Genomic DNA, 25554 nt, shown 5'->3' with positions numbered 1-25554 from the left:
CCCAACCCACACACCCACACACCCACACCACCACCTGCTTTACCAGTGCTGGAAATGAATCACACTCCCTCAGCCAACTGGAAACAGAAAATCATTCTGAGGTCAGTTATCGGAAATTGATATTGCATATTATGTCATATTCCCTGAGGTTTCCCTGTTTCTTGGTCCCTTTCTGCGAAACCGACAGAATATAGTGCAATAAAAGCTTAAAATCTTATCTGTTAAGAAATGGTATTTACAAAGCCAGGCAGAACGAAGTCATTTTCCATGCAGGGTACTTCAATTTTCCAGTAATATTAATCTTACTGTGTTAGTAATGTATGGACATCAGATCCTAAAACAAGGATTAAGCTAATTACATCTCTTAAGTTGTCTCATAAAGAAACAAACGAGGAGCTTGTGGCTCCAGGGTGCAGAAACACCAAGACTAAAATAAAACCAGCGAGGTCTACGGCTTTGAGTAAAACCAGCGAGGACTACAGCTTAGAGTAAAACCAGCGAGGTCTACGGCTTTGAGTAAAACCAGCGAGGACTACAGCTTTGAGTAAAACCAGCGAGGACTATTAGTTTAGAGTAAAACCAGCAAGGACTACAGCTTAGAGTAAAACCAGCGAGGACTACAGCTTTGAGTAAAACCAGCGAGGACTATTAGTTTAGAGTAAAACCAGCGAGGACTATAGTTTAGAGTAAAACCAGCGAGGACTACAGCTTTGAGTAAAACCAGTGAGGACTATAGTTTAGAGTAAAACCAGCGAGGACTACAGCTTTGAGTAAAACCAGTGAGGACTATAGTTTAGAGTAAAACCAGCGAGGACTATTAGTTTAGAGTAAAACCAGCGAGGACTACAGTTTAGAGTAAAACCAGTGAGGACTACAGCTTTGAGTAAAACCAGTGAGGACTACAGCTTTGAGTAAAACCAGCGAGGACTATTAGTTTAGAGTAAAACCAGCGAGGACTACAGCTTAGAGTAAAACCAGTGAGGACTACAGCTTTGAGTAAACCAGTGAGGACTACAGCTTTGAGTAAAACCAGCGAGGACTACAGCTTAGAGTAAAACCAGCGAGGACTACGGCTTTGAGTAAAACCAGCGAGGCAACAAACAGCCGGATCGAGGCTGAGGACTGAGAGTGTGGCCCCGGAGGGTCGTAGGGTCCAGTTAAGTGGCGCCACTCTTCAGGACCAGCATCATGCAGTGAAGGGAGACTTATTCACCACAGGGAGACTCACACGGACCCCACGCCTCACATTCTGCAGTCGTCTGGGATTCCCTGATCTTCACTCACACCGTCACTAAACGAATTTACTCAGCGGGCACCCTCATCCACAGCCACTTATCTCAGATGACATTTATTTCACACACAATTCATTTCAACACCTGGATATCTGCTGGAGAAATTCATGGTTACCATAGCTACCTGACTGAAGGGTACAATGGAAACCTGTGATTTACCATGAAGCTACATTACCACTCCTGCCACTTACTTCGCACTGGTACTCTCCAGGAGTAATTAGGAAGCTATTTCTCTAACTGTGGACTTGTTGTAAACTTCCTTTCCAGTGCACCACATACACCAGACCGTATGCTTGTCTTCAGGTAAATGTAAAAGAAAAATGTCACATTACTAAATGAACAAAAGCAGACAGTCATTCCATTCAGCCTATCAATCACGGGAGAAACGTTCTCTTCAAAAGGCGCTCCTGAATGGCAGTCTCAGCAGTTCTGAGCCCAGGTCACAGTGAAGGGGAAATCAGTCCTGATTTTGAGGGAAGTCTCGGTGCTGTGGAGGGGGGGGAATCACGCGCCCCTCCCTTTGAGGACAGGCCTAAGCTTCACTGCCTGCCAGGACTCAAAAGGGATTTTAGGGGTTTTGTCAGGTCTGATATTATTCCTTTCCATATTAGAAATGGAATGAAATTCAAAGGAGCTTTACAGGCATGTTGATAAGCAGGATTGTGCTCCAGAATCATTTTAAAGACAAAAATGACAAAACACATATTCTAAAAGCTAATATTGTTGATCCTTAATGGAATATCCCTCCATTTACCAAGTTAAAAGGAACACAAATACATGAGCTAATGCTAAAATGTATACTGATGACTGTACATCTCATTTGTAGAGTAGTGTTCCTTTGGAGACTCAAACCCAGGACACTCCAGACCTTATGTCTTACCTGTGTGTGTTCTCTGGTGTGCCTTCAGGTGTGAGCTCTTGGTGTAGACCTTCCTGCAGCCGTTAAACTGGCAGCGATGGACCCTCTTCTTGTTCTCGGGGATGTCTCCCCCACCCAACTCGCCATCGCTCTGCTGCCCCCTGCAGGTCAGCGAGGGCAGCGCGTGTGCAGCGGCCAGCCCACCGGCCTTCCTGGCCACCAGCTTGAGCGTGAGGGTGCCGGCGGTGAGCGTGGCCAGGGGCGGCTTCACCAGGTGGCGGCCGAGCTCCGGGGAGGAGGGCGGAGTCAGGGAGGTGACCGCGGCGCTCAGCTGGGCCGCGCTGGCGCCCAGCTCCAGGGCCTTGGAGGCTGAGGGGCGGGGCTTGGTGGGGGTTGGGCGGGGCTTGGCGGCGGAGGCGGCGGCCAGCAGGGGCGGGAGGGCGGAGCCGGGCAGGTCGGGGAGGCGGGGCAGCAGGGGGTCGGCCAGGTCGTCCTCCTCGCTCTCCGCGTGCAGGAAGGCGGGTGCGAGCAGGGAGTCCAGCTCCTCCTCCAGGAAGTCTGACAGCCGCCGGGGCTCTGTCTGCAGGTACCTCTCCAGCTCCAGGCAGGTCTGTGGAAATCGCAGAGCAGTAAGTCACCACGCTCTGCAGAGAGAAAGCCTCCTATCTGTTTAATGAGACAGATCCCTCTTCTGAATAAAGAGGAATAACCTCTAACAGAATAAAAACCTTCTTAGGCTAATAGAAGCTACTTCTGCTGTTCACCTAGTGCAAGACAAATACCATAACATAGCCTATTTGGATTGTTGATGGTACATTAATTGGCTTTAGCCAGCAGTGCAGAACGATTCATTTAACAACAAGGCAATAAAACAACAATTTGCGGATCATATCAAGCTCATATTTAGACCTATTGAAATACATCAAATTCTGACAGAATAAAATGGCCTATTTATAACAGGAAAAAAATATAATTAGGCCTATGATAGCCAACTGCCGACATATTCATTTGCAGTGACATGGAAGTGGGCAGCTGCTGACCTGAAATTGAATGTCTTGTAAGTTTTATTGCAGCCTGAAATTTGCATTAGCCACATAACCTTCTCTGGCAGACGGTTGGCTTCTCATTGCCGTTTTGATGTGATAAATCACTGTTTCTTGCAGTGATTTTTTGGGGGGATAACAATGCTATTTCTGAAAAGCTGCTATGCTCTTCAGAAAAATTAACAAAATGCATATTTGAACTTATAAGAAGCAACATTTTAGGCTATAGCCTTTTTTTTTTTTTTTTACTGGCCAAAAACTGCCAATGCTGTCTAACACAAACTCTGATATATATATATATATATATATATATCACATAAAACGTGGGTTTTTTTTAAAGAGAATGTTTTGACTTAAATTTTTTAAGCTTAAAATGAAGGATAAAGCCCATTCATTACAGTCACCATGACTGGAGAATGAGCTCATGGACTGGACCCATTAACCCTCTCTGAACCCCCCCCCCTCCCCCCCCCCCCCCTCCCCCCCCCCCCAGCCCCCGTGCCGTGCGTATGCGCGGGACTTCAGATCAGCCACCTGGGCCGGAGCGCTGCTCTCTCTCGGGCCCCGGGAGACGGAGCAGCTCGGAGTGATTTATCGCGCCCGCTGTTCCAGATCCGCTCCGGCCCGTGAAGGGAACCAGCCGTTTTTTATCTGCGCCTCCGCGGCGAGCATTTCATTTCCGCCGCTCTCCCGAACCCCTAAATCACCACACATCCCGAGAAATAAATAAGCCCCTCTTTTTTAAAAAAAAAAAGAAGAAAAAAGAAAACTTGCTGTCACTATAGAAAATGTCCGATACGGTCTTCTTTCTTTTGTATGGGAAACATTACAGCTTAATGTGAGGAATGCTTTGCCATAAAACCCAACACGGCCCCACAAAACGACTCCTCAGCAGTTTCTATACGGTCCGGATCACATTTGTCTCTGGGTTCTGACGCCGTTGTTCTGGCTCATTACAGGCCGACGCGCACGCAGCCCGGACAGAACCCAGCAGAACCGCCAAGGCCTGTTATCCACTTCATCAGCATAAAATAAAGCTGCCATATTCCGGTTATCGGGACTTTTAACATGACAGACTGCCTCTCCAGCTCTCGCCCAACTCCTTATTCCCAAGAAAATAAGTAGCAGACACTTAACCCGCCATCTGTCGCTCGACGATAACGCTCCGCGTTTCATTTTTAAAATAATGCTTCTTCCCTTTTACTCTTCCCCGCCACGGAGAAAGCAAATTTGCATGTCACCGTAAATCAGAAAGAGCTCTCCGGAGACTGCCGTTGTGGATAGACACTGTTGACAAACGTTGCTGAATTAAAGAACAATGCACAAACAAGGAAATCTGACATCCGCACACAGGGCCCCCCTGCGGAGTGCGTGTGGGACTCTGGGAAACATACTCAAATGTTAGTTGGCTACTATGTATTACAATATCACTGAAGCACAATAAAGGAAATCAATATAGGTATAGCTTATATACAAGTAACACTGGGTATACTGCATATCTCCTGTCCTTGAGAGACAGAGAGAGAAAGAGAGAGTGAGAGAAAGAACGAGAGAGGTCAAAAAGGCAAAAGGTGGACTAAATCAGAGAATCTCAGAGGCTGATGTCAGTGGTTTTCTCCCTGCTTTCCATACTGCTTGCACTTACAGGAACTATGCAATGAATTCAGTTCAGAAATGGGTCAAAAGCACGATCCGGTCCCCTACAACCTCCCTGGAGATAATCCAAGAGACCGTATTAGAGGGCCTGCTCATTTCCCATATCCAGTGATCTGAACCTCCAGCAGACAGCTCAGCAAAAGCAGGCATCAAACGAGGACAGCGAGACAGAGGGTGAGACTGAAGCCGGGTGAGAGACGGTACAAATGGGCTAATGCTGCACACCGGCTGGAGCAAGATGGTAGGAAAGGGGAGCTGTCTCCCTTAGCCCAGCCGGTTAAGTCCCACCGATTTCTGATGACGGATTCAGCAAATTATCTAAGCTAACGACGCGGCTCCACCCACCCGCACACCTCTGTAAACGTGTTTTATGGTTTCCCCACTTCAGGGTTCAGACCGTTTGCGTTTCGTCTTTTGTCTTTTTGTTTTGCCCAGCTGGAACTGAGAGGTTCACCACTCAATTGACTGGGCGAAGAGACCGCTAATTTGGGGAGAAGAGTGTCTTGGAGTATCTGTGTGTGTGTGTGTGCGCACGTGTGTATGTGTCTGTGTGAGTATCTGTGTCAAAAAAATCTAAGTACATTCATAGGATCATAACCAGCACCATGTCAGAGTTCAAATCAGCAGGACATTCAAATGATTATTCCCATTGCCCTCTTAATTAGCACATTCCTCTTAATTTAACTGTCATACAATATTCAGCCATTTCCATAGCGCAGCGAGGATCAGCTCAACACATCGACACAACAAGTAAACCTGCCTTAAAAGAGATGGAAAGAGAGAGTATAAGTGTGATTATTTAAATTATTTCTTTTTTTGCCACTCAAGTACAAGTAACATGGAATATCTCCTGTCCTTGAAACAGAAACAGAAAGAGAGAGAGAGAAAGAGATAGACAGAGAGAGAGAGAGAGAGAGAGAGAGAGAGCAATCACAGTACAGACACAGCCACAGAAACAATGTCACAGCCAAAAACAAAAACCCAGCCCGCTGTGTGTGTGCACATTCAGCAAGGTTAATTAGATGCCTCCACCCCCTTCCTCAGGCCCCCACCCCCTCTGATAAAATTTTAATAACCAGTCTATGACAGGGTGTCCTCTCTCAGACTCTCCTGCTGTGCGGTTGCCCCTCTCCCTGCTTAATCCGTGAACCTGCGCCCAACCCCACCCTCTCACAGTCCCCCCCAGCACAACGCCTCTCTCAGGCGGTGAAGCAATTAGCGCTCGGACGAATGCCCCTCGGCAGGTTATGAACAGAAGTGAGTACAGTAATAAGCGCACCCCGCTCTCCACCAAGAGGAGGCAGGCCCGGCCTCCTCGTTTGGCCCTGATGTAATGGGGCGCCTGGCGTGCCAGCCTCTCCGGGTGTAAGAGGCGTGGCAGAGCTGATTTGGCACGCCCTGCCAGTCGTGCCGCACGCGCTGCGCGTCGAGAGCAGAAAATCCAGCTCCTGCGGGCCAGAATCCATCTCCCCCGCTCGGGTGCTCTGAGCTGTACGCCTAGCCCTCCGCTGCTCAAACCCAGCTAAAGCGCTTCCATGAATATCAGCAATATTTATTTAACACTGGATAGAAAAATACTTGCTAAACAAAAATGTCTTTCTCTCTAAACATTGTATTATTGATCACATGATCGTACACGGCGTGTGTGTCTGAGCAGTGACGACACACAGGGGGTAAGAGGACTGTAGTGTGTGTAAGAGCACTAGCCATAGACAGTGTGTAAGTTCACTGATCGGACAGGGAGTTTATATAATAGCACTGATCACACACACGGAGAGTTAAAGTTATGTAACTACTTCCCAGGCCTCCACGGGAAGATTTCTGTTTTGAACCGTCAGTCAATTGTATTCCTTTATTTCTTTTTTTTGACATCCGACACAAACACATTTTTATATGCTACAGCGTCGTTCCCAAGATACACGTGTCGGATAACGGCGCGTCGCAATCCTGCTGTTTAAGGTTCACAGGGATACTGTCTCCTAAACGCGGAACGGTCCGCTCGCCTTTACCTGCTATTTTACCGAGCTCGAGGGGGACACGGTGCGAACGTGGCTCGAATCAACACGCCAAGCGTGAAGGAGAGAAAGAAAAGAAAGAAACAATCCTCCCGCGCATATTAAAAGCTAAAACATGAAATAAACACTGAACTCTACAGTGTAAGACCTCCGCAGCGTTTTTAGTTTTATTTACTGGGTTCTAGGCACACAGGCAAACAAACTACTTCACTAATGTTGTCTGTGCGAGGAGTAGCTCCACCAACAAGAGACTCCTTAGGATTGAAGACGGTAAAGGAGGGACCCAGCAGCCAATCAGAGGGTTCCTGGAGACCTTCGGTCATCATCAGCAAACCTTCCCTCTCTGACCCGGATACCTGATCTAAGCACAGGAGACCAGAGGCCCCAGAGCAGACACGACCGGACCCAGTGTGTCAGAGCAGTGCTGATGGGGGGCACTGGGGTGATGGCATTTAACCAATCCACCCTGCATCCAGTCACATGTCAGACATACAACGTCCCCACCATCCTTTTCCAAAAGAGCACTTATTTCTATGGTATTGCTTTCAAATGTCAACTGCCACAACCCTGAAGGAAACTGGGACATCTCACCTGACAAATATTCTCCTTCAAAAAAGGAAAAAGAAAACAGACATGATATTAAAAAGACAAAATTATTGGAAAAAAAAACAAAAAAACCAAAACAAAATGGACGCCTGCCAAAGCACCATAAGCACGACCTGGCAACTTGATAAGAATCACATTCTCACTCAATGCATCCTGCTGAGAAAACGCACTCAGAGAGAGAAAGAGATGGAGACAGAGAGAGGGATGGAGAAGGTATCATCTCACTGATAGAGGCAGGGTCTCAGGCTTAGTAGAAAGATCCTGTCCACCTCTACTGGAAATCTCAACTGGATCTTCCACTGGAACCCCTTTAATACGTGAGCTAGAGATACTTATTAAAGAGGTTAAAGCTTAATTTATACTTTTTCGCACAATACTTTTGACAAAAACAACGCATTTTCAACTGAAAAACGTCTTGCATGACTGTCACGAATAGAATTTTATGTAATCATACTTTGTCATGCAGTGTGACTGAACAGTTTACAAATGTAATCACATGGTCAGGAGTCTGGCGCCTCCTCACCACAGAGCCCTCCCTGCAGGCCTTCACTGTATAAAAGCCAAATGTCACGCAGAACCTTCATTTTGGTTGAGCGACACTTTTTTAAATGTGTTGAGTGGCAGAAAATAAAATTAGCCTTAAGGGCTCCTTATAATATCTGAAGGGTTCTGTGAGTTAGTGGTGTTGATCTCTGTCAGTCAACGCCACTAACTCGCCAGAGAGCCATGCCCCCATGCTGGATCACTAACAGCCTCTCTCACTCTCTCTGTCTCTCTCTCTCTGTCTCTCTCTCTCTCTCTCTCTCTCTGTGCCCACCTCCCACATCCTGTCTCAGCAGCGCCCCCCTGAGGGCTTGCAGAAAGCTGTCTCTTTCCTCCAGACCTAAGAGTCTTAGTGACAGAGAGACATTCCTCACCCCTCACACCCCTCCTCCCCCCTTCCTTACATCCCCCCTGGCCAGCAGGACGAAAGCGCACAGGAAATTCAAAGAGGCAAAGAGACAGGATATGTGAGGACGGGATATGTGGTGAAGGGGGGGGGGGGCGGAATTCAACACACTCACAAATGCCTAGAGCCTGAAATATCTGTTCTTTTTGTCCTCTGGAGTCAAGGATTACAATTTTTGAAAGAAAGAAAAAGAAGTGTCAACTGGTTGGCTCCCCAGTGAATTGTTTTTTGTCCCCTGAGGTGCTGTAACTTATCTTTTAATCTTATGTCTGAGTACAATGGTTTTATTTTTCTGCCCTACAACACCTTCAAGCCATACCCTGTTCTCACTGAAATATGAAAGCAAAAACCCCCACAGGATTCTGGGAAATGGTCAAGGGAGGCAAGAGGATACGTCTCATTAGTAGGGCACTCTGCAGAGTGTTGTCATCTCTCCTCACAGACACATGCATGCACACACACAAGCGCACACACAGCTGCACATGCACAGGTGCCTGCAGGCACAAGTGCTCACACACACACACACACACACACACACACACTCAGACCCTGCGTGAGGGTCGTTCGAAAGCTTTTTTTTAACAGAGCAGAGGGAGAGGATTAGGAAGCTGCTCGAGAGCGCTAATGACCAGCGCCCGCTGGTCCACAGGCTGCTCTCGCACGGGAGAGATAGGGGAGATCAGCCGCTGCTGCTCCCGGCGATAGCGGCAGGCCCTGTTCTCCGGCGCTCACTCGAGTGCACGTAAACAGATTCTTTAAATCGCTGCTCCCGCCCAGCCCATTATCCGCGGAAGCAGTAATTACGGAGGCTACAGCTGGCAAACAGGCCGGCCAGTCCTCGCCACCTCACTTCCTTCTGGCTCTGCAGATGGAGGGCGGCAGGCCTGGGTTTGGCCGGCCGGCCTGTACCTGCCAGCGCTTTCAGCTGCCTGGTGCAGGATGCAACATGTGTCTGTCTCTCTGAAACGCGGCCTGCAGACAGACCAAAGCAGCCCAGGAAACAGCTCCGTGGAATTCTGCCACCTGGCACTTTTCTCTCTCTTGGCAGATGGATCTCACTACAGGAGACAGCAAAGCAAAGCGCACACTACAGCTGCCTCGGCTACAGCCCGGTTCCCCCAGCTACAGACAGCCCGGTTCCCCCAGCTACAGACAGACCCGTTCTCCTGGCTACAGACCCGTTCCCCCAGCTACAGACAGACCCGTTCTCCCAGTTACAGCCCAGTTCTGCTGGCTATAGCCTTGCTCCTGATTCCCTTCGTCTATGCAGAGGGCAAATTCCCAGTCCTGCAGGACCAGGGCAGTGATACGAGAGTCTGATACCTGTGAGGAAAACAAGGCAAGGTATCACCCCTGATAACACAGCACAACATGATTATCTACCTCATACAATGATACATTACTTCACTGGCACAGTGACTGTCTGGTTGGAAGAATCACTGGCACAGTGACTGGTCCTGCAAGTCACTGGCACAGGGACTGTCTGGTCAGGGGGATCACTGGTGCAGTGACTGTCTGGTCAGGGGGATCACTGGTGCATTGACTGCCACAGGTTCCCTTGCAAGTGAGATGCTCCCATGTTTAAGCACCCCCTCCCCCTCCCAACCCCACCTCCCCACTGCTGTCCCACACTGAGATTCCTGTCTGTCTGACTGCACATATCAGTACTGACCCCCCCATAAGCTACTCAACCGCCCGTTACCAGAAGCACACAGACACACAATGACATGCGCACATACACACACAGAAGCATACTGTGTGCACACACACAAACGTGCAGACATGAACACACAGATACTCCTGCAGGGTGCGCTCAGCATCGCTCTGAGGGGCTGTGCAGAGGTGCTGTGCAGTGACAGCAGGGCGACCCTGAGACAAACACAGGCCCCCAGCAGAGCCTGTGCCACTCCTTTTCTCTGTCCTGTAGTGAACACTTAAATAATGCACAGCAACACACAGCCTGCTCTGTGCTGCACTCTGTAATACACACATGCTCGCACACACAGATACACACACACATACACACATATACACACACGCACACACACACACACACGCATATACACACACACAAACATGCACACACACACGCACATACACACACATGCACATGCACACGCACACGCACGCACACATACACACACATACATTCTCATATACACACATACACACACACACACACACACTTGGTGTGAGCATGTTGTTCATCTCTCTCAGGTATTGCAGCTGCATCACTGATTAAAATAGCTTCGACCCATTTAGCTCTGCTACTGGTACTGCATCAGCTGCTGCTTCCCTGAATGACAGATTTGACTCCGCCTAGCACTGGTTGCCATAGGTACTATGTCATGCCTGCAATCTGACTCCACCCAGCACTGATCAGCATGGACTCCTGACTCTGCCCAGCACCCAGAAGCAAATATGAGTCCTCCAAACTCTGAAGCCCCATCCCACAGTCAGAGCCAAACCTAACACATAGGCCACACCTGCACAGGCTCAACGCAACTCCGTCACGATGGATCAGCCTATCTGTCCACGCAGGCTCAACCTAACACACAGCTCACACTTATGCAGGCTCAACCCAAGTCATGGATCACACACCTATCCAGGCTCACCTCCAAGCGCCATTCACTGAGTCAGTTCGCACAGCCCAGTGAATGGAGAAATAAATAAGGAAGCTTCACGCGCTCACCCACTATCAAAAATAACAAAGAGGAAGAACAGGTCTGGTCTTAATATAGGGCATTTCTTCAGACATCCCTTCCTTGCGAGTGAAGTAGTTCACCTCTTTTTAACAAGCAGCCCAAAACTGTAAAAAAAGAACGGGATTCAGGTGGTGTGTGAGATTATCACACCCTGCGTATGAACCGCACCTCATCCCAATCTGCTCGCAAGCGTGCGCCTCCCCTGCCGCGCCGCTGCCTTCCTGACAGCATCACCCGAGGTCGCCGGCAGGTTGAGACTTCGTCAGGAGCGCCGTCGCCCGGCCGACGGCGGGGTGATTTACCTGCGGCGCCGACAGGCTGAGAAGGCGAGGTCGCCGCCCCCCGCGCAGCGCTCGCAGCTGCGACGTGATGTATGCGCCGGGCTCGGAATCCAAGGTTAAAACGCCGCTTCGGAGTGAACGCGCGGAGGAGGTTTGAGCTGTGTCCTGAGTACGGGTAGGACTGCTCAGAGTGGGTACGCGTGCGCAAGTGTACAAGTGCACAAGCGCTCAGGCCTCATACTGCCTCACAGACACTTCTGTTGTCTTTTTTCACTCTATTTCTCCCTCAACTTCAAGTCAACGGTGCTTTTTCAGGAGGACCAATGCAGTACTGCTAAACCATATGCATAACCAACATGTAAAATATGACCATTAACAACAGTATAACAATGACTATGCAGTTTAGCATATAGACATATGAAAAAATAAAACTAATAATAATAATGTCTGATAACTAACAACTATATAAAGAATTTGTCCCACAATATTAAACTTATACATTATTAATAGCAATCTGGAGACCAGTTTGGTGTCCTCTGTGACTCCTTTATGAGGTGGTATATGACCACATATCAGGCTGCTAGTGTGTCTGTCCCTTCTACAGTTACTGATAACGTTCCTTCAGCTCTCTCTGCGCCCCTATGTGTGAGTCTCAATGTGTGCATGTTCCAGTGTGTTTATTCAAGACGCAAAAACAAAAAAAACGCCAACACACCACTCTTTAGCCAGGACCACAATGTCACCCGGCAGGTGGATAAAGAAGCTTCTTAAAATGCAGAGCAATCTCCCTGACCTTCCATTCAAACACTCCGAGGTCAACGTTTGCCTTTGAAACTGTAGCTCTATGAATACCATAGAAAAAGAGCCTCGGTATGCTAATCTTGGCTACTTCTCACCCACCCTCCCTCGGGCTCTGAAGATGTGTTGAATTTGTTTCTTGGTGGTTTCGGGAGGGAATTTCAATCGGGTTTAGCCAAAGTGGGAGTCATTTAATTCGGCAAAAGCCCAGCAGGCAGCCATAAAAGTCCTCTCTGCAGAGAGGTGCTCACAGAGACCCCATCCGGGAGGTTTAAACATAAGCCTTCCCCTCACCGAACGAAGACCAGAGTAATCACTCAATTATAATTCAATTATTACTACGGGTTAAAACAGTACAGGCTCGCTCCGGAGCACAGCAGAAAGGTATCAGAGTCCACCAGGAGAGAGACGGACGAACGAGAGAAAGGAACTGAGGCAGGGCGGGACACAGACAGAGGCAGAGGGAGGAAGAAAGAGCGAGAGAGGGGTGGTTATGGGCAGATAAGGAGAAATGGAGAAAAACCGAAGGCAAATCCCTGATATTTCCATGACCATCAAAAGACCCCCCCCCCGCCCATATCCTTCCCACAAAGCCACTGGAGGAGAAGCTGACAGAGAGGGAGAAACACATATGACATCACCAATTACCCATCAGCCCCAGAGCCCGGGGTAATCACAGCACTCCAGGTTTCAGGGGACGAGCCGCGTCACCGGAGGGTCCCTGACCCCTTCGACCCACGGCCTCCAGCAGCTGACCCCCTGACCGCACGCGTCCCAGCGCTGGGCTCAGGGCCCCAGGGCCGCGGCTCACCCCGTGAACTTGCCCCACAGACGGCCTCCCTGCCTCCGGGTTCAAGTCAGTTTGGTCTCCGCACTGCAGTGCAAACACGCGCAGCCCTACGGAGCAGAAACCCATATCTGCTGATTCCTAGGATAAATAATATAAACGCACTCATAAAAAATGCATTAAAGTTCAATTATCATTTTAAACATGCCCTTTTGAGCTGAAACCTGGTGCAGTCAGCTAAATAAATGTAATGTAATGTAATGGAGCAGATTCTTTCTCACTCACTTCTACAGTGAGGGTAAATTTATAGAAAATGATGGCTCACACCTCCAGACAATGACGGACAAGGACAAGCTTCCCACAATGCCTGTCAATGTCATTTTTATTCAGAGATGTCTTTCCTGACTTGTTTGGACAATAGACCATTTCCCGGAATCTGCCATTCTATTACTGTGGATAATGCCCTTCTCCTCTTACACAGTGTAGCAATTAAGTGTTGGTAACACTGTAAAATACAAAAAAAGAAAAGAGAATTCACTGCCAAAAGATGATAAGTTTAGGCTCACAGAAACTTTAGATTCAGTAATGTCTTTCCCCCTGTTATATTTTATTACAGTGTATAGAAACTGTTGACGGTAGGCTAGGGTCATGCTGGGTAAAATTTTAACTCAGTTAAGTAGCAGTGTTGCCATGGTAAAGGCAAAACTGGTTTGACTGGTTTTGTTCAGACTAACTGGCCAGTCTGCCCACATTGCCGAAACTCTGCCAAGAACACCGCCTACCCGTGTTTGTCCTCTCTCCCCCCCCACTCTTTCTTTCTCTTTTTCTTTCACTCAAACCGAAACATTCAGCTCATTCTGAATATTCACATTCAAAATTCCATATTGGCAGCGTTCTTCAAAATATTGCCGCTGCTTACAGCAATACAAATTCTCATTATTTTCCCTCTCATTATTATAAATCAAGCGTAAGGATGCGTTGTATGAATGGTGTTTTTTTCTGTATTGCCACACTTCTTCCCTCGGGCTATGTCAGCAGCCACGTCCGTGTCTGCTGTTCCTGTTCTCTCTTATCTCCCTGTTCCTCTTTGTCTCTCCTTCACTATCTCTCCACCTCCCTCCCTCCCTCCCTCCCTCGCTCTCCTCATCTGGGAATTCTCTGGGATTTTTACTCATTCACTCTTCCTCCCCCTCTCCCCCTGCTCTCCTCTCCAGCGCGGAGTCCCAGGTACTTTCCCGCCGCGAGCCACAGTCCACCGCCGCGCGAGCGCAGCGGCCGCCGCGCTCCACTGATGATTATATAACCGGCATTATCGTAACCCACGGTAACAGGAGGCTCATTCAGCCGAGTACAGCGCCACGGGGAGGAGGAGCAGAAGGGGGAGGAGCCAAGCGAGCAGAGACACTGCAGGGCAGCCGAATGTTTGTTTTAGCACTTGACTATGCTGACAGAACGGTTGCTCTTAACAGTTCTAAGCGATTAAGAATTTAAGAACTTCTTAGCTCTGAGAATATCAATTATCCTTTTCTGAAGGACTGGGCTTAGTGAGCACTTTCTACTCTTGGTTTGGTAAGTCACTCTGGATAAGTGTCCGCCAAATGGATTTAATGCAGTGCAATTCAGTGAGAGGGACCTGCGCAGACACGCTGGCTCTGCAGCAGATGGCTGCAGATTGTCTTATTTTACAAGAACAACCAATCAGATGCCTGGATATTCACTATGGGTCCCTCAGCCACCCTCAGGGTTTAGTACTGTACCCCGGGGGTTCAGTGCTGTACTGCTGGATAGATAATATTGTACTACAGAGCGCAGTCTTGTATTAGCAGGGGTGCAGTACTGTATTAATGCGGATGCAGTCTGGAATAAATGGAGTTGTGTTCCTGTATTAATTAGGCTGCAGTTCTGCATTAATGTGGATCTAGCCCTGAATTTCATATTTGTGAACAATCGATCAATGGTTTATTCCCTATTTAATTTTTATTACGTTGTACGATATTCTTTCCGAAATAAATTCTTCTGACAAAAACCCTAAACCACATTACACATGGTTGTCGGGGGTGGTGTCAAGCAAACACACAAACGTACACACAGCTGTTGCGTGCTGCTGCATGTTTCCAGAAAAGAGGAGGGGGACAAAGAAACACATTTGGCTGGAATGTAAGTGAATCGGCAACATTATTTAATCTTTGGTCTCAACTCTGAGTCCTTTGGACTATATTGAATATCTTGCACAGGCCAAATTATTAGCAATTCATTATCGAATAAAAAGCACAAGCTCAGCTGGCTGATGAAAACACTAAGCTAATGGCAACTGGTGTCATTAACCTAACGGTAACTTACTGGTATCTCCAGTAAGTCCAATGACTTTGCAAGCTACATTGATTCAAAGCAATATGAGCCTGCAACAAATAGTCCCAAAAGCAAAACTCATACCTACAACAGGGCATTTTTTATGCTATAACTATAATTAGCTTTAGTAATAACTCTAGACACTGAAAATGTACTACTTCTGTTTTAGATTAACATTGTTAATAGGCAGTAAACTGTCATTGCTGAGGGAGGAGGTAGTCAGGGGGAGAACACTGAAGAAAACTTCACAAAAACTTCCTGGAATAAAGTTCCTTAGAACTATCTCTAGGAAACAGTAGCACATTTTTTGTTTTTTTATTATTTCCCCCTTTTCCAGGTCTGAGCTGTAGCTCAAGTTTATTTGTATCTTAAATGCGGCTCTATACATTGTTATGAAAAATATATAAGAACATATAAAATGAAATTAATTAATGAATACATATATAAAAATGAACAACGTTTTCCATTCATTTAAATGAAGCTGAAATGGAAAAGTGATAATCCCACAGCACTATGGTGTAATCCTGTATTGATTGGGTATATCATTGCATTAATGGGGGTGTATAATGGGGGGGGGGGGGGGGGGGTGGGCAGACACATACTGCACCTCATATCCTGTGCGAATACTAATTAACCCCTTTAGTTCAACCAGAGACCCAGCCACTGTCCCAATACAGCAGGTAGGGCACTGAGCATGTGCCGTACACGTCAGCCCCCAAACATGAGTAATACCAGCCAGTCGTCAATCTAGCCCAAGAAAACCTCGGCTCAGCCTATGAGCCACTTCCCCCCCACTGAGGCATTACTTCATCGGAGTTATGGCTCACATATTCTTTTCCATGAAGACAGAGTACTCCTAGCTCTTCTCCAAACTTCCAAAAGTGCCCCAGGCCCGTCTCTCCCCAGTGCTGCTTGTCATAGTGCTGGCCCAGGTTCCAGCCAAGCACTGCTCTGTGATCTAAATTTAAACTACGGAAGGAAAATCAGTAAGAGAGGATGCCTCCGCTTCCTCGAGCTTCAACTACAGAGCCGTAACGAAAACAACAAAAACAGAAACAACAGGAGTGACGAAATATTACGAGAAACCAGCCCAACGGGCACGGAACAGGCTGGCGAGACAGAGTGGAGACAGAGGCACAGAATGACCCAATTACCAGCTCACCCCCATCAAAGAGGGGTGACTGAGCCAGTCGGACGACTACGGAGACTGCAGGGGAAAGACAGGCTGGCCTTCAGATGCAGTCTCTCTCTGGGTTCAGGCTCCTTGGGAGGGGGGAGGGACACTATTATAATCCTTTGCATTGAGAGAGCTGTGATTATAGAAATCAGGTCTCACCTGCACTGAGAGAGCTCTGATTGTAGTGTCCAGGTCTCCCCCACACTGAGAGAGCCCTGATTGTATTGTTCAGGTCTCCCCCACACTGAGAGAGCTCTGATTGTAGTGTTCAGGTCTCTCCTGCACTGAGAGAGCTCTGATTGTAGTGTCCAGGTCTCCCCCACACTGAGAGAGCTCTGATTGTAGTGTTCAGGTCTCTCCTGCACTGAGAGAGCTCTGATTGTAGTGTTCAGGTCTCTCCTGCACTGAGAGAGCTCTGACTGTAGTGTTCAGGTCTCTCCTGCACTGAGAGAGCTCTGATTGTAGTGTTCAGGTCTCTCCTGCACTGAGAGAGCTCTGATTGTAGTGTCCAGGTCTCTCCTACACTGAGAGAGCTCTGATTGTAGTGTCCAGGTCTCTCCTGCACTGAGAGAGCTCTGACTGTAGTGTTCAGGTCTCTCCTGCACTGAGAGAGCTCTGATTGTAGTGTCCAGGTCTCTCCTGCACTGAGAGAGCTCTGATTGTAGTGTTCAGGTCTCTCCTGCACTGAGAGAGCTCTGACTGTAGTGTTCAGGTCTCTCCTGCATTGAGAGAGCGGTGAGTGCAGTGTTCAGGTCTCTCCCGCATTGAGAGAGCGGTGAGTGCAGTGTTCAGGTCTCTCCCGCATTGAGAGAGCGGTGAGTGCAGTGTTCCCTACGCCACCGACCTCCCCAGCCCCACGCTTTGATATGGAGGAAATGGCGTGCTGGTTGGGAGGGGGGAGGGGCACTTTAATCAGCACGGAGTCCTGACTCTGATTCCACTAGCTGCCGCCTGCACAAACCCATCCTGCAGGTTTGTGTCACTGGAACAGCAGGTAGCCAGCTGGGCAAACAGGAAGAGTTAACCCCCCCCCCCCCCCCCCCCCAATGTGGATGGCTAATCGGCTGAATATACACATGCATACAGATACAAACGCAAACACACACACCCCTGAGCACATATGTACTGCCACGCAAATGCATGCATGTTAACGTGTGAATACACACACACACACAGTCAATTACAGGTGTGCGTTTGCATGTGCATGTGCATGTACAGACACACACACTCAAAGGAGGGCGAGAGAGAAAGAGAATGCCCACAAAGGACCAAACACAAAGCACAAATACATATGAGCTTATATAAATGACAATACCATGCAATTTGAGATATATAAATGACAGATAAAAAAATACCATGCAATTTGAGAAGACAGAGATGGGAATGGTTGAGTGGGGGCCAGCGGGAAAGATAGATGGAGCTCCAGGCAGTGGTCCGGCTGTCTTACTGACAGTGAGGGGCCAATTATAGCGAAAAGTGGCCGGACAGTATACAACCGACCAGAGCCCAGCTTTCCATTAACGTACAGCCAGGCTCGGGGTGCGCTCGGCGGGGGAGGGGGGCGGCGCTGGAACCTCGCAGACCACTGTTAAATAACTGCCCCGCCGCACTTCCCCACACGCGAGCACATGGAATAGCAATGAGCTGGTACGTGCGCAAAATCGCGTTTATGCGGGATGCAGGGTGTCGCGTGGCGCTGATCCTTCTCTGAACAACGAATCGAAACTACTGTAGGCGCACGCCCCAGTCCCCCCGGCTTTGGTGAGGAGCTGACAGACCTTTGCACGCCCCTTTAAATTATTCCCCGGACTCAGCAGCAGCACAGGGAAAGCAACATCATTAAATATTAATAATAAAGACACATACGATAAATCACCATTCCTGAATTGACACGAGCCCACGCACAGTACAGTATGTTGGACGTAGAACATAAAGAGTGAAAATCTGTTTGACCATGTGCGTGCTTTGTCTGCCATCCCCTGCGGAAGGCTTCATTTCAGTAAATGAGTGCAAGGCGAAAGCGCCCAGTCATAATGTGACATGGGACACAATGTTTTTATTTCTACAGGTGCCAAACACGACGCAACCAATAACAGTAATTAATCCAAGCGTGTATTCCATCTTAGTTCCGATTTTGAACACTTTTTTCATGGCCGCTTGACATACATCTTTGCACCACCCCCATCCCAGTGTTCATGCGTAATTTATTAACTGCTCTTAGTACAAAGGAGTTGAAAGCACAGACATATTCATAAAGTCCTCAATTTATATTTCTAAATTACTTCAAAATGCAACTGACTTGTACTGCACGTGGTCAGGTTTTCAATGCTTTAAAACTGACGCAAAACAGGACGGACGGACTGGCAGATCGATGTGCGTTCTGCATTCGGCAATCAATACAACGCCATGAGCTCATTTAGCATTGTAATCACACGGAGAAAACACTCTCAACAATTTAGTTGCATATTACTTTCCACCTATTTCTTAAACGACAAGTTAAGAATGTACAAAACATTATTTACTTTCTTCATTGGTTTTCGAATTTTCAATAATCATAACACAGCAATAACAAGCAATGAAAGATGTGCGGAAAAATTGTATACAAGTGAGCAGAACTTGTGAAATATTTCAAGTAGGAAAGTGCGCTCCTTTGCAGCTGAAGACTACGCCACGAGTTCCGCCTCTACTGGAGTTCAGGCTGTTTTGGTCTGACAGAGGAGCAGCGTGTGTTTGCACGCGAGGTCTAGCTGGCGTCCGCAGGTTAACTATAACAATGATTACGGGAACACAGTCGAAGTAATGTAAAACTATTCACCTGCTGCCAGTTCTCTTCTAGGGAAGGCATCGCAGAGAAGTAGCCGGTGTCATGCACGAGCTGGAGTTCTTGAAAAATACTGTAATTCGCCAACACGTCCATGTCGATGTTCCGTACAGAAACAATTTAACTGATCCAGTAAAAAAAGCCCACTTTTGTTTTATTGTCAGTAACGACAACAAGAAAACGTTCACATCCGAGTGTGTTGTGCTATAATAAGTGAAGATGTATCACAAAAGACTGAAAAATCTGGAGAAACATTTAAAAGCGTGTTACTAAAGTGCAATCCCGTTTATCTGGTGTTTGAACCCTTAGGTCTTCAGCCGAGAACTGGGATGCAAGCTTGATGACATGAAACGTCCATATCTATGTCCGCATTTCCAGGCTAAAATCTTTGCTCTTTAAATTCCAGGTAGCTTTTTCTCTTAGCAGTGCTGCTACAGCAGGCGAGTAGTTGGGTAGCTGTCTAGTGTGCGGTGCGAGCCAAGGGGCGGTAGGGGCGGGGGGAAGTTATTGTCAATCAACTCATGCGTTGCCATATAAGGTAAATAGGGTTGATGATCTCATACGCGACCAATTAGGGCGGCGCTAAAGTGCATTATTAGGGAGGAGTTAAACCCCATAGAATAAGGAGATTGGCTCTTCAAGGCTGTCACTCGAGCTCTACATGGCAGTGAAAGGTGAGCTATTTTTAGAGGGCTATATAAATCGCACAGACGCGCTCGTGCACATTTTCTGAAGTAAGGCTCGAACGAGAGGAGATGATATCTTGAGCTCTGGTCAGAGCTGTTGCAATTGCAGTGAGCATTTTTTGTATATATATATGTATATATATATATATATATATATATATATATTTTATCGATGCCGTTGCGCTCAGTAAATCGAAGAAACCAAAGAAAGTGCGTTATAACGCATTTTTTTCTATAAGAGGCCCTGCTTTTGTAGTCCATTGATTTTGCAGAATATGTGCCACTAGTTGACGGGAACGATTTGTGATTTTTCCCACGGCTGCCTGAAATGCCCATGTATTCTCTGAAATAGAAACAGAAATATGAACACCCGCTTTGTCGTACAGCTCACAGTCGGTTGTTGATTGGCAGGTTTTCGAATATTTACCCTTTCATAAGTAGCTCTCCAGCTGATTTACACGCACCAACCATTCGATTGTTTACGTGGAAAACAAAGTTGTCATCTTTACTGCATTTTTACAAAACAATCAGTCGTGATGCCGAAGGTTAAGACCAACCCGATCTGCGTTATGGTGTATGGCCTTTTTCGATTTTTTAGGTCATCAACATGCATGATTTCTTCACTAAAAGTTTAAAACGTATTATTGACGGCATAGCCAGGGAAAAAGCTAAAATCGGTGGGTGTGTTCCAAACCAAGTCATTATTAAGGCATATGTGTTTATGCACCGGACCGAGTCATATTTCAGAAATATGTATTTGCACATTGTCTCTCAGGGAGTACATGAACTCATTCTGGTTTATTATGCGCTTTAAACTAGGAAGGATCAATACAGCTAAATAAAGCAGGGATTCATTTTCCCTACTCCTGGAAGGGAACTGATTCCTCAGTTCGTATGCGGGATGGAGAGAATTTACGCACAAACATTTCAAAATGCGTGGTCGAAAATGCTTCAGTGTGACTGATGGCACACGTGGAATGATATGGTCAACCTGTTGCTTTCCTTAAACTTTAAGTCAGTGGTTTGGAGTCTGGCAAACACCATCACTATAAGAGCAAATCCTTTTGAGCGAATTTAAATTATTATAAAGTGGCATTTGTATGTATGGGATGGGCTGCAGAATTACGACGTTTTAAAAAAAATATATAACTGTTCCTGCCGGTCCTTTCTAAAACATTTCCTTCCATCCTTGGTTCATCTCTGTAGGCTCCTGGTCATGGACAGCTGATGATGGTTAGGCCTGTCCCAGCCACTCGTGAGGCCTGCATCAGTAAGGACTCAACTATACTCACCCTGTCTATTCTAGTCTTTGGACACTCATGGTTAATCTCTGGATGTATCTAACAAACCCATCAATTTCCACAAGCGTGAAAGCAGCTCAGACTGAATCTGCTCAAGTGCATTGTGGGAAAATAATACAGCAGGATATTATATGACTCAATTAATTTTACAGTTTTTTTAGGACACTGACTAATTTAACTATTTCCCTCCTCTGGGGAAAGTAAATTGTGTTGAAAGACTAAGACAACAAGGAGCCAGCCGATGTGTGTCGAGAACTGACCTATATTGTCCACATCCCATTAATGTGAAATCTGCAATTCGGTGCTTTCTTTCTGCAGTGAATCTGAGTCTGTCTGTGTGCTCCGCGGGGCTCCAGTGAAACACCAGAGTGCCCGTGCCGCATGCATGGCGGACATCTGTGTGCTGTGTGTATGTCATCATTCAGCTGGGGACAATGTGGAAAACTGGGCCAGCTGAATGGAGAAAAACTGCATGGTCCCTCGCTGTTTGTGCCGTTATGTACCCTACGGTCCAGTGCGGGCCTGGTTCTTATTGCAGTGATGCGCATGGATTTGTAGAATTGCTTTCTCACTTAGCTCTAAGTTATGACATATTTGTGACATCATGTTGAAAATGCAGACGACTCCTTTGCATTGACATTCATGGCTATTTTGGAATCAATTGGATTTTACACAAAATGTTATTGGCCCCACACATTATCATAGCCATACTCTAGATTAGATGTGGATTAAGTTTTGGCATCGTTACTGTTAGTGGTGTTGAAATTCACCCTCATAATCCTGTGCTTTCAGACCATTGTCAAATTGCACTGCAGTCGATCCAGCCTGCAAAATCTGAATCCATGCTGCACACAGGGTGCACTATTGCTACCTCTACCATTACAAAATTCATTGATGTGCTGCCAGATTTAGATGCCCCAACTAGCTCCCTGCCAGCAGAAAAATTGGAAAATCGATTAGCTACTTTTGTGTACAAAACACTTGATGTAGTTGTTCCAATAAAAAAAATTTTTTTTTTAAAAAAGGGGGAAATTAAATGCTCACTGATAACAATTTTAAAGTGAGAAAAATATGAATACTATAGTTTACTTTCCAGGTGTCCAAGGCATTCTTGTGTGATGACGAAGATAAGACAGCTTTTATTACATTGGATTATTGCACATAAATAGTTAAAAGCAAAAACAGCTAAAAACTTTCAGCCACATGGCTCTTCATCAGAGGCCATATAACCAACAGAAAAAACATCATACACGTGGAATTAGTAACCAATCAGAGAATTAGCCAGAGGGATCATGGGATTTAATGAAAAATAAGAAAGATTCTATATAACCGCAATAAAGTAGAAAGAAAATCATATATGAAAAGCACAGTAAATCAAACACTTTGGGGTAATTCAAAGAATCCAGGAAGTTCGCCATCTAAGAGGCATTTTAATCCCCATCACCATTTCATATTTTCAATGGCCTCAATTTGCAATTGAGATGCATTAACATCATGAGCCTTTGCAAAGTGCCTGGCGATAGGATAATCCTGGTTAATGGTCCTAATGACATGTTGATGTTCAGATAGGCAGTCTTGAATATGTCTTTTCATACAACCAATGTAAAAACAGTGGTAAGGGTAAGTCTAACAATACACAACAAAAGTTTTACTGATTACAAATCAATTATATTGAACAGATGAATTATATCATAGTAAATATAAATGATCAGTTTATATATTTTCAGTTTTAAAGTCAGTAAGGTACAGTGCTTAAGGTTAGTAGATTTAAAAGTGCCTGTTGGTTTTGTCAGCCAAGATTTGTTCTTTGTTCACAAAGCGTTTACTGTTTGAGAGTTTCCAAGAACAATTAAAATACAGTGGGAGACAACGCTTTCTCCTGCAGAGTTCCTGTCTCACAATCTCTATTTTCATGTCAGTACTTTGGACATACTCTCTCTTCTTAAGCATAGGTTCAAAACTAACATTTCTGAGTTGACGCTGTAGTTAACGATGTGGGGGAAGGGTAGATGAGGACCACAGAGCTGACGGTGCATGTGAACGCTCTGGTGTGCTGTTCTGTGCTGTGTTGTGGTGCTGTTCATCCAGGATCACTCTCACGGTTGTGTAAACACGTAGCAACAAACTGTGGGTTGTTTACATTCTTTCTGCTTCTTCCACTCTACATGGGTACAGTTCCAGCGCTACTTGGGCTTATTGAACAAATGTGCTTCAGCACGGTATCCCCCATGTTAATCCTTTCAAGAGTAGGTTTTTTGGAATGTTTTATCAAAATTCTGTCAGTAATGATTGTTACATCACCATTAGTATGTTCACTTAAAGGTCCAGGAAACTGGATTTTGGTTGTATATCCCAAAAGTGATGATGGATTGTCTTCTTAATATTTGCTTCAAGTTTTTAACCGTGTTATAACCATTTAATCTAATCAACAGTATTAGATTATTGTGACCTGTTCATCAGACAAGGACAGGGTGGGCGTGTATCCTGCGCTCATTAACATTCACATCCATAAGACACGTCATAAGTAAACCATGTCTTGTTGCTGTTAGAGCCTGTTAGAGCAGATTGTCCCATGCAGTAACATTACACTACCAGACAAAATGAAAGAAAGCAAGATAAATTAGGGTTTGCCATTAGGGTTTGATCATTCAATGTGCAATAATGTTGTAACACTGAGCTACTGTACACTAACATTAGACTCTACACAGTCTTAAACTCTGGACATTGCACCCAAATACAGAAAAGCTTTGATTCCACATGTATAAGCTTGAAAGATATTTAAGTATCGCTAGCTAACGGTAGGCCTAATTATGATCCATCACACAGCTGTTCTGTGACAAGTTCCAGGCGAAAATGGGCACAGCAAATACTAACTGGAAGGGTTGTTGCAATATTGCTGTGCCTGTGAACTCCAGAAATAAAACCCATTTCTTGCTGGTCTCTTCATTTCCTGGAAAAAAAAGTGTGTTGCTTTCTTCGCACCCAGAGAAGGGGCAATGCTTAGGCATTTTCAACTTAACTTTGCCCACACAGAACAGTGACAAGAGCATCATTTTCATATTATGTAGGAAGGATTTCACTGTGCTTAGAGTTTTTGTTACGTAACTAACACACAGTAAATCCCGCCCATTGATGCCAGGTTTTTTTTTTTGTAAGAATCATTTAAAAATATTTATGAGCCATTAGTAAATAAAGTATTACAACAACACATCAGCATAGAATCCACAGATTTCAGTTTCCTGGATCTTTAACATTCTAAACACATATTTGTGCTCTTACACATTGAAAGGTTAAATGTGGCTCAGTCTGTGCCAGTTTTCACCCTAATTTGGAATGTCCAATTAATTATCTGTAGCCATTTTCATACGCGGTCCCCACTTATGATTCAGGAGAGTGAAGATATTCTTGGTTCTCCTCTGAAAAATATGGTGTCACCTGCCTGTTTCTTTTGACACAGCAACCCTCAGCCAAGCTCACATAGAGTGGAGTCAGAGGAAGACACCTCATATACAGCTTTGGCATACAGTCCACAGATGTCCGATTGACCAGCAGGGGATTGATAGAGAGTGATGAAACACGGACCACCTAACCAACTGGACCCTCCCGTACGCTGGGCAACGTATTCACCAATTACAGCTCCATGCTATAGAGCTACCGGCCACAATTGGCACTGGCACAGTCCGGATTTGATCCAAGACTGTGGGACTCTCATCCACGCACTCCAACATAGTACCGTAGTTGACTGAGCCTCCCAGCAGCACTGCAAAATAAAATGAGTAATAATAACCACATAGTTCCTAGTCCTTTTGTATTTCTGTCCCTTTTGCCTACCCTGAGTTCACAGACCACTCCAGCCCCAGCGCTGTTCTGGTACAAACACATGCCATGATGTATCATGAAGGTCTAAATACATCTCCATCCATACATCACTTTGTCTATTTGCTCTAACAGATTCTTCAATACATGCTATTTATCTTTAACTATTGAAACTGGGCCAGCCAGTCGGTTTCACACTAGGGACTTATTTTTAACCTCACTGGAGTTTCGTGAATTCAGGCTCGGTCTGGTTTAATATCGCTCATTTCCTGTAGAGCGTCTCTGTGACAACGTCTCCGTGAAAAGAACTATACAAACAAAATTGAACTGCACTGAATAAATTGAATTGACGTGTCCCACGGTCCCAAGTGGACCCGGTTGTTAGATATGCCCATGTGGTCCGATGAGGATCT

General features: G+C 46.1%; 1 protein-coding gene and 1 long non-coding RNA gene across 2 annotated transcripts in view; one reads left to right on the top strand and one right to left on the bottom strand.

The window, feature by feature from the left end:
• LOC118214321 (Krueppel-like factor 7) overlaps nt 1–19814 on the bottom strand; it is a 26710-nt gene extending 6896 nt beyond the window's left edge. The window contains exons 1-2 of the mRNA XM_035394211.1: nt 19333–19814; nt 2173–2761 (exon numbers count right to left, since the gene is read on the bottom strand). Coding sequence (XP_035250102.1) covers nt 2173–2761; nt 19333–19434 — 691 coding nt within the window. The 5' untranslated portion in view covers nt 19435–19814. The remainder of the gene's footprint in view (nt 1–2172; nt 2762–19332) is intronic.
• Nucleotides 19815–20076: 262 nt separating this feature from the next.
• Nucleotides 20077–25096, top strand: LOC118214325. Its single transcript, XR_004762609.1, has 3 exons — nt 20077–20132; nt 21231–21294; nt 24783–25096. It is a non-coding gene; the product is annotated as an uncharacterized LOC118214325 (long non-coding RNA).
• The last annotated feature ends 458 nt before the right edge of the window (nt 25097–25554 follow it).

The sequence above is a fragment of the Anguilla anguilla genome, chromosome 15, assembly GCF_013347855.1.
Source record: "Anguilla anguilla isolate fAngAng1 chromosome 15, fAngAng1.pri, whole genome shotgun sequence".
NCBI lineage: Eukaryota > Metazoa > Chordata > Actinopteri > Anguilliformes > Anguillidae > Anguilla > Anguilla anguilla.
This window is presented reverse-complemented; position numbering and strand designations above follow the sequence as displayed.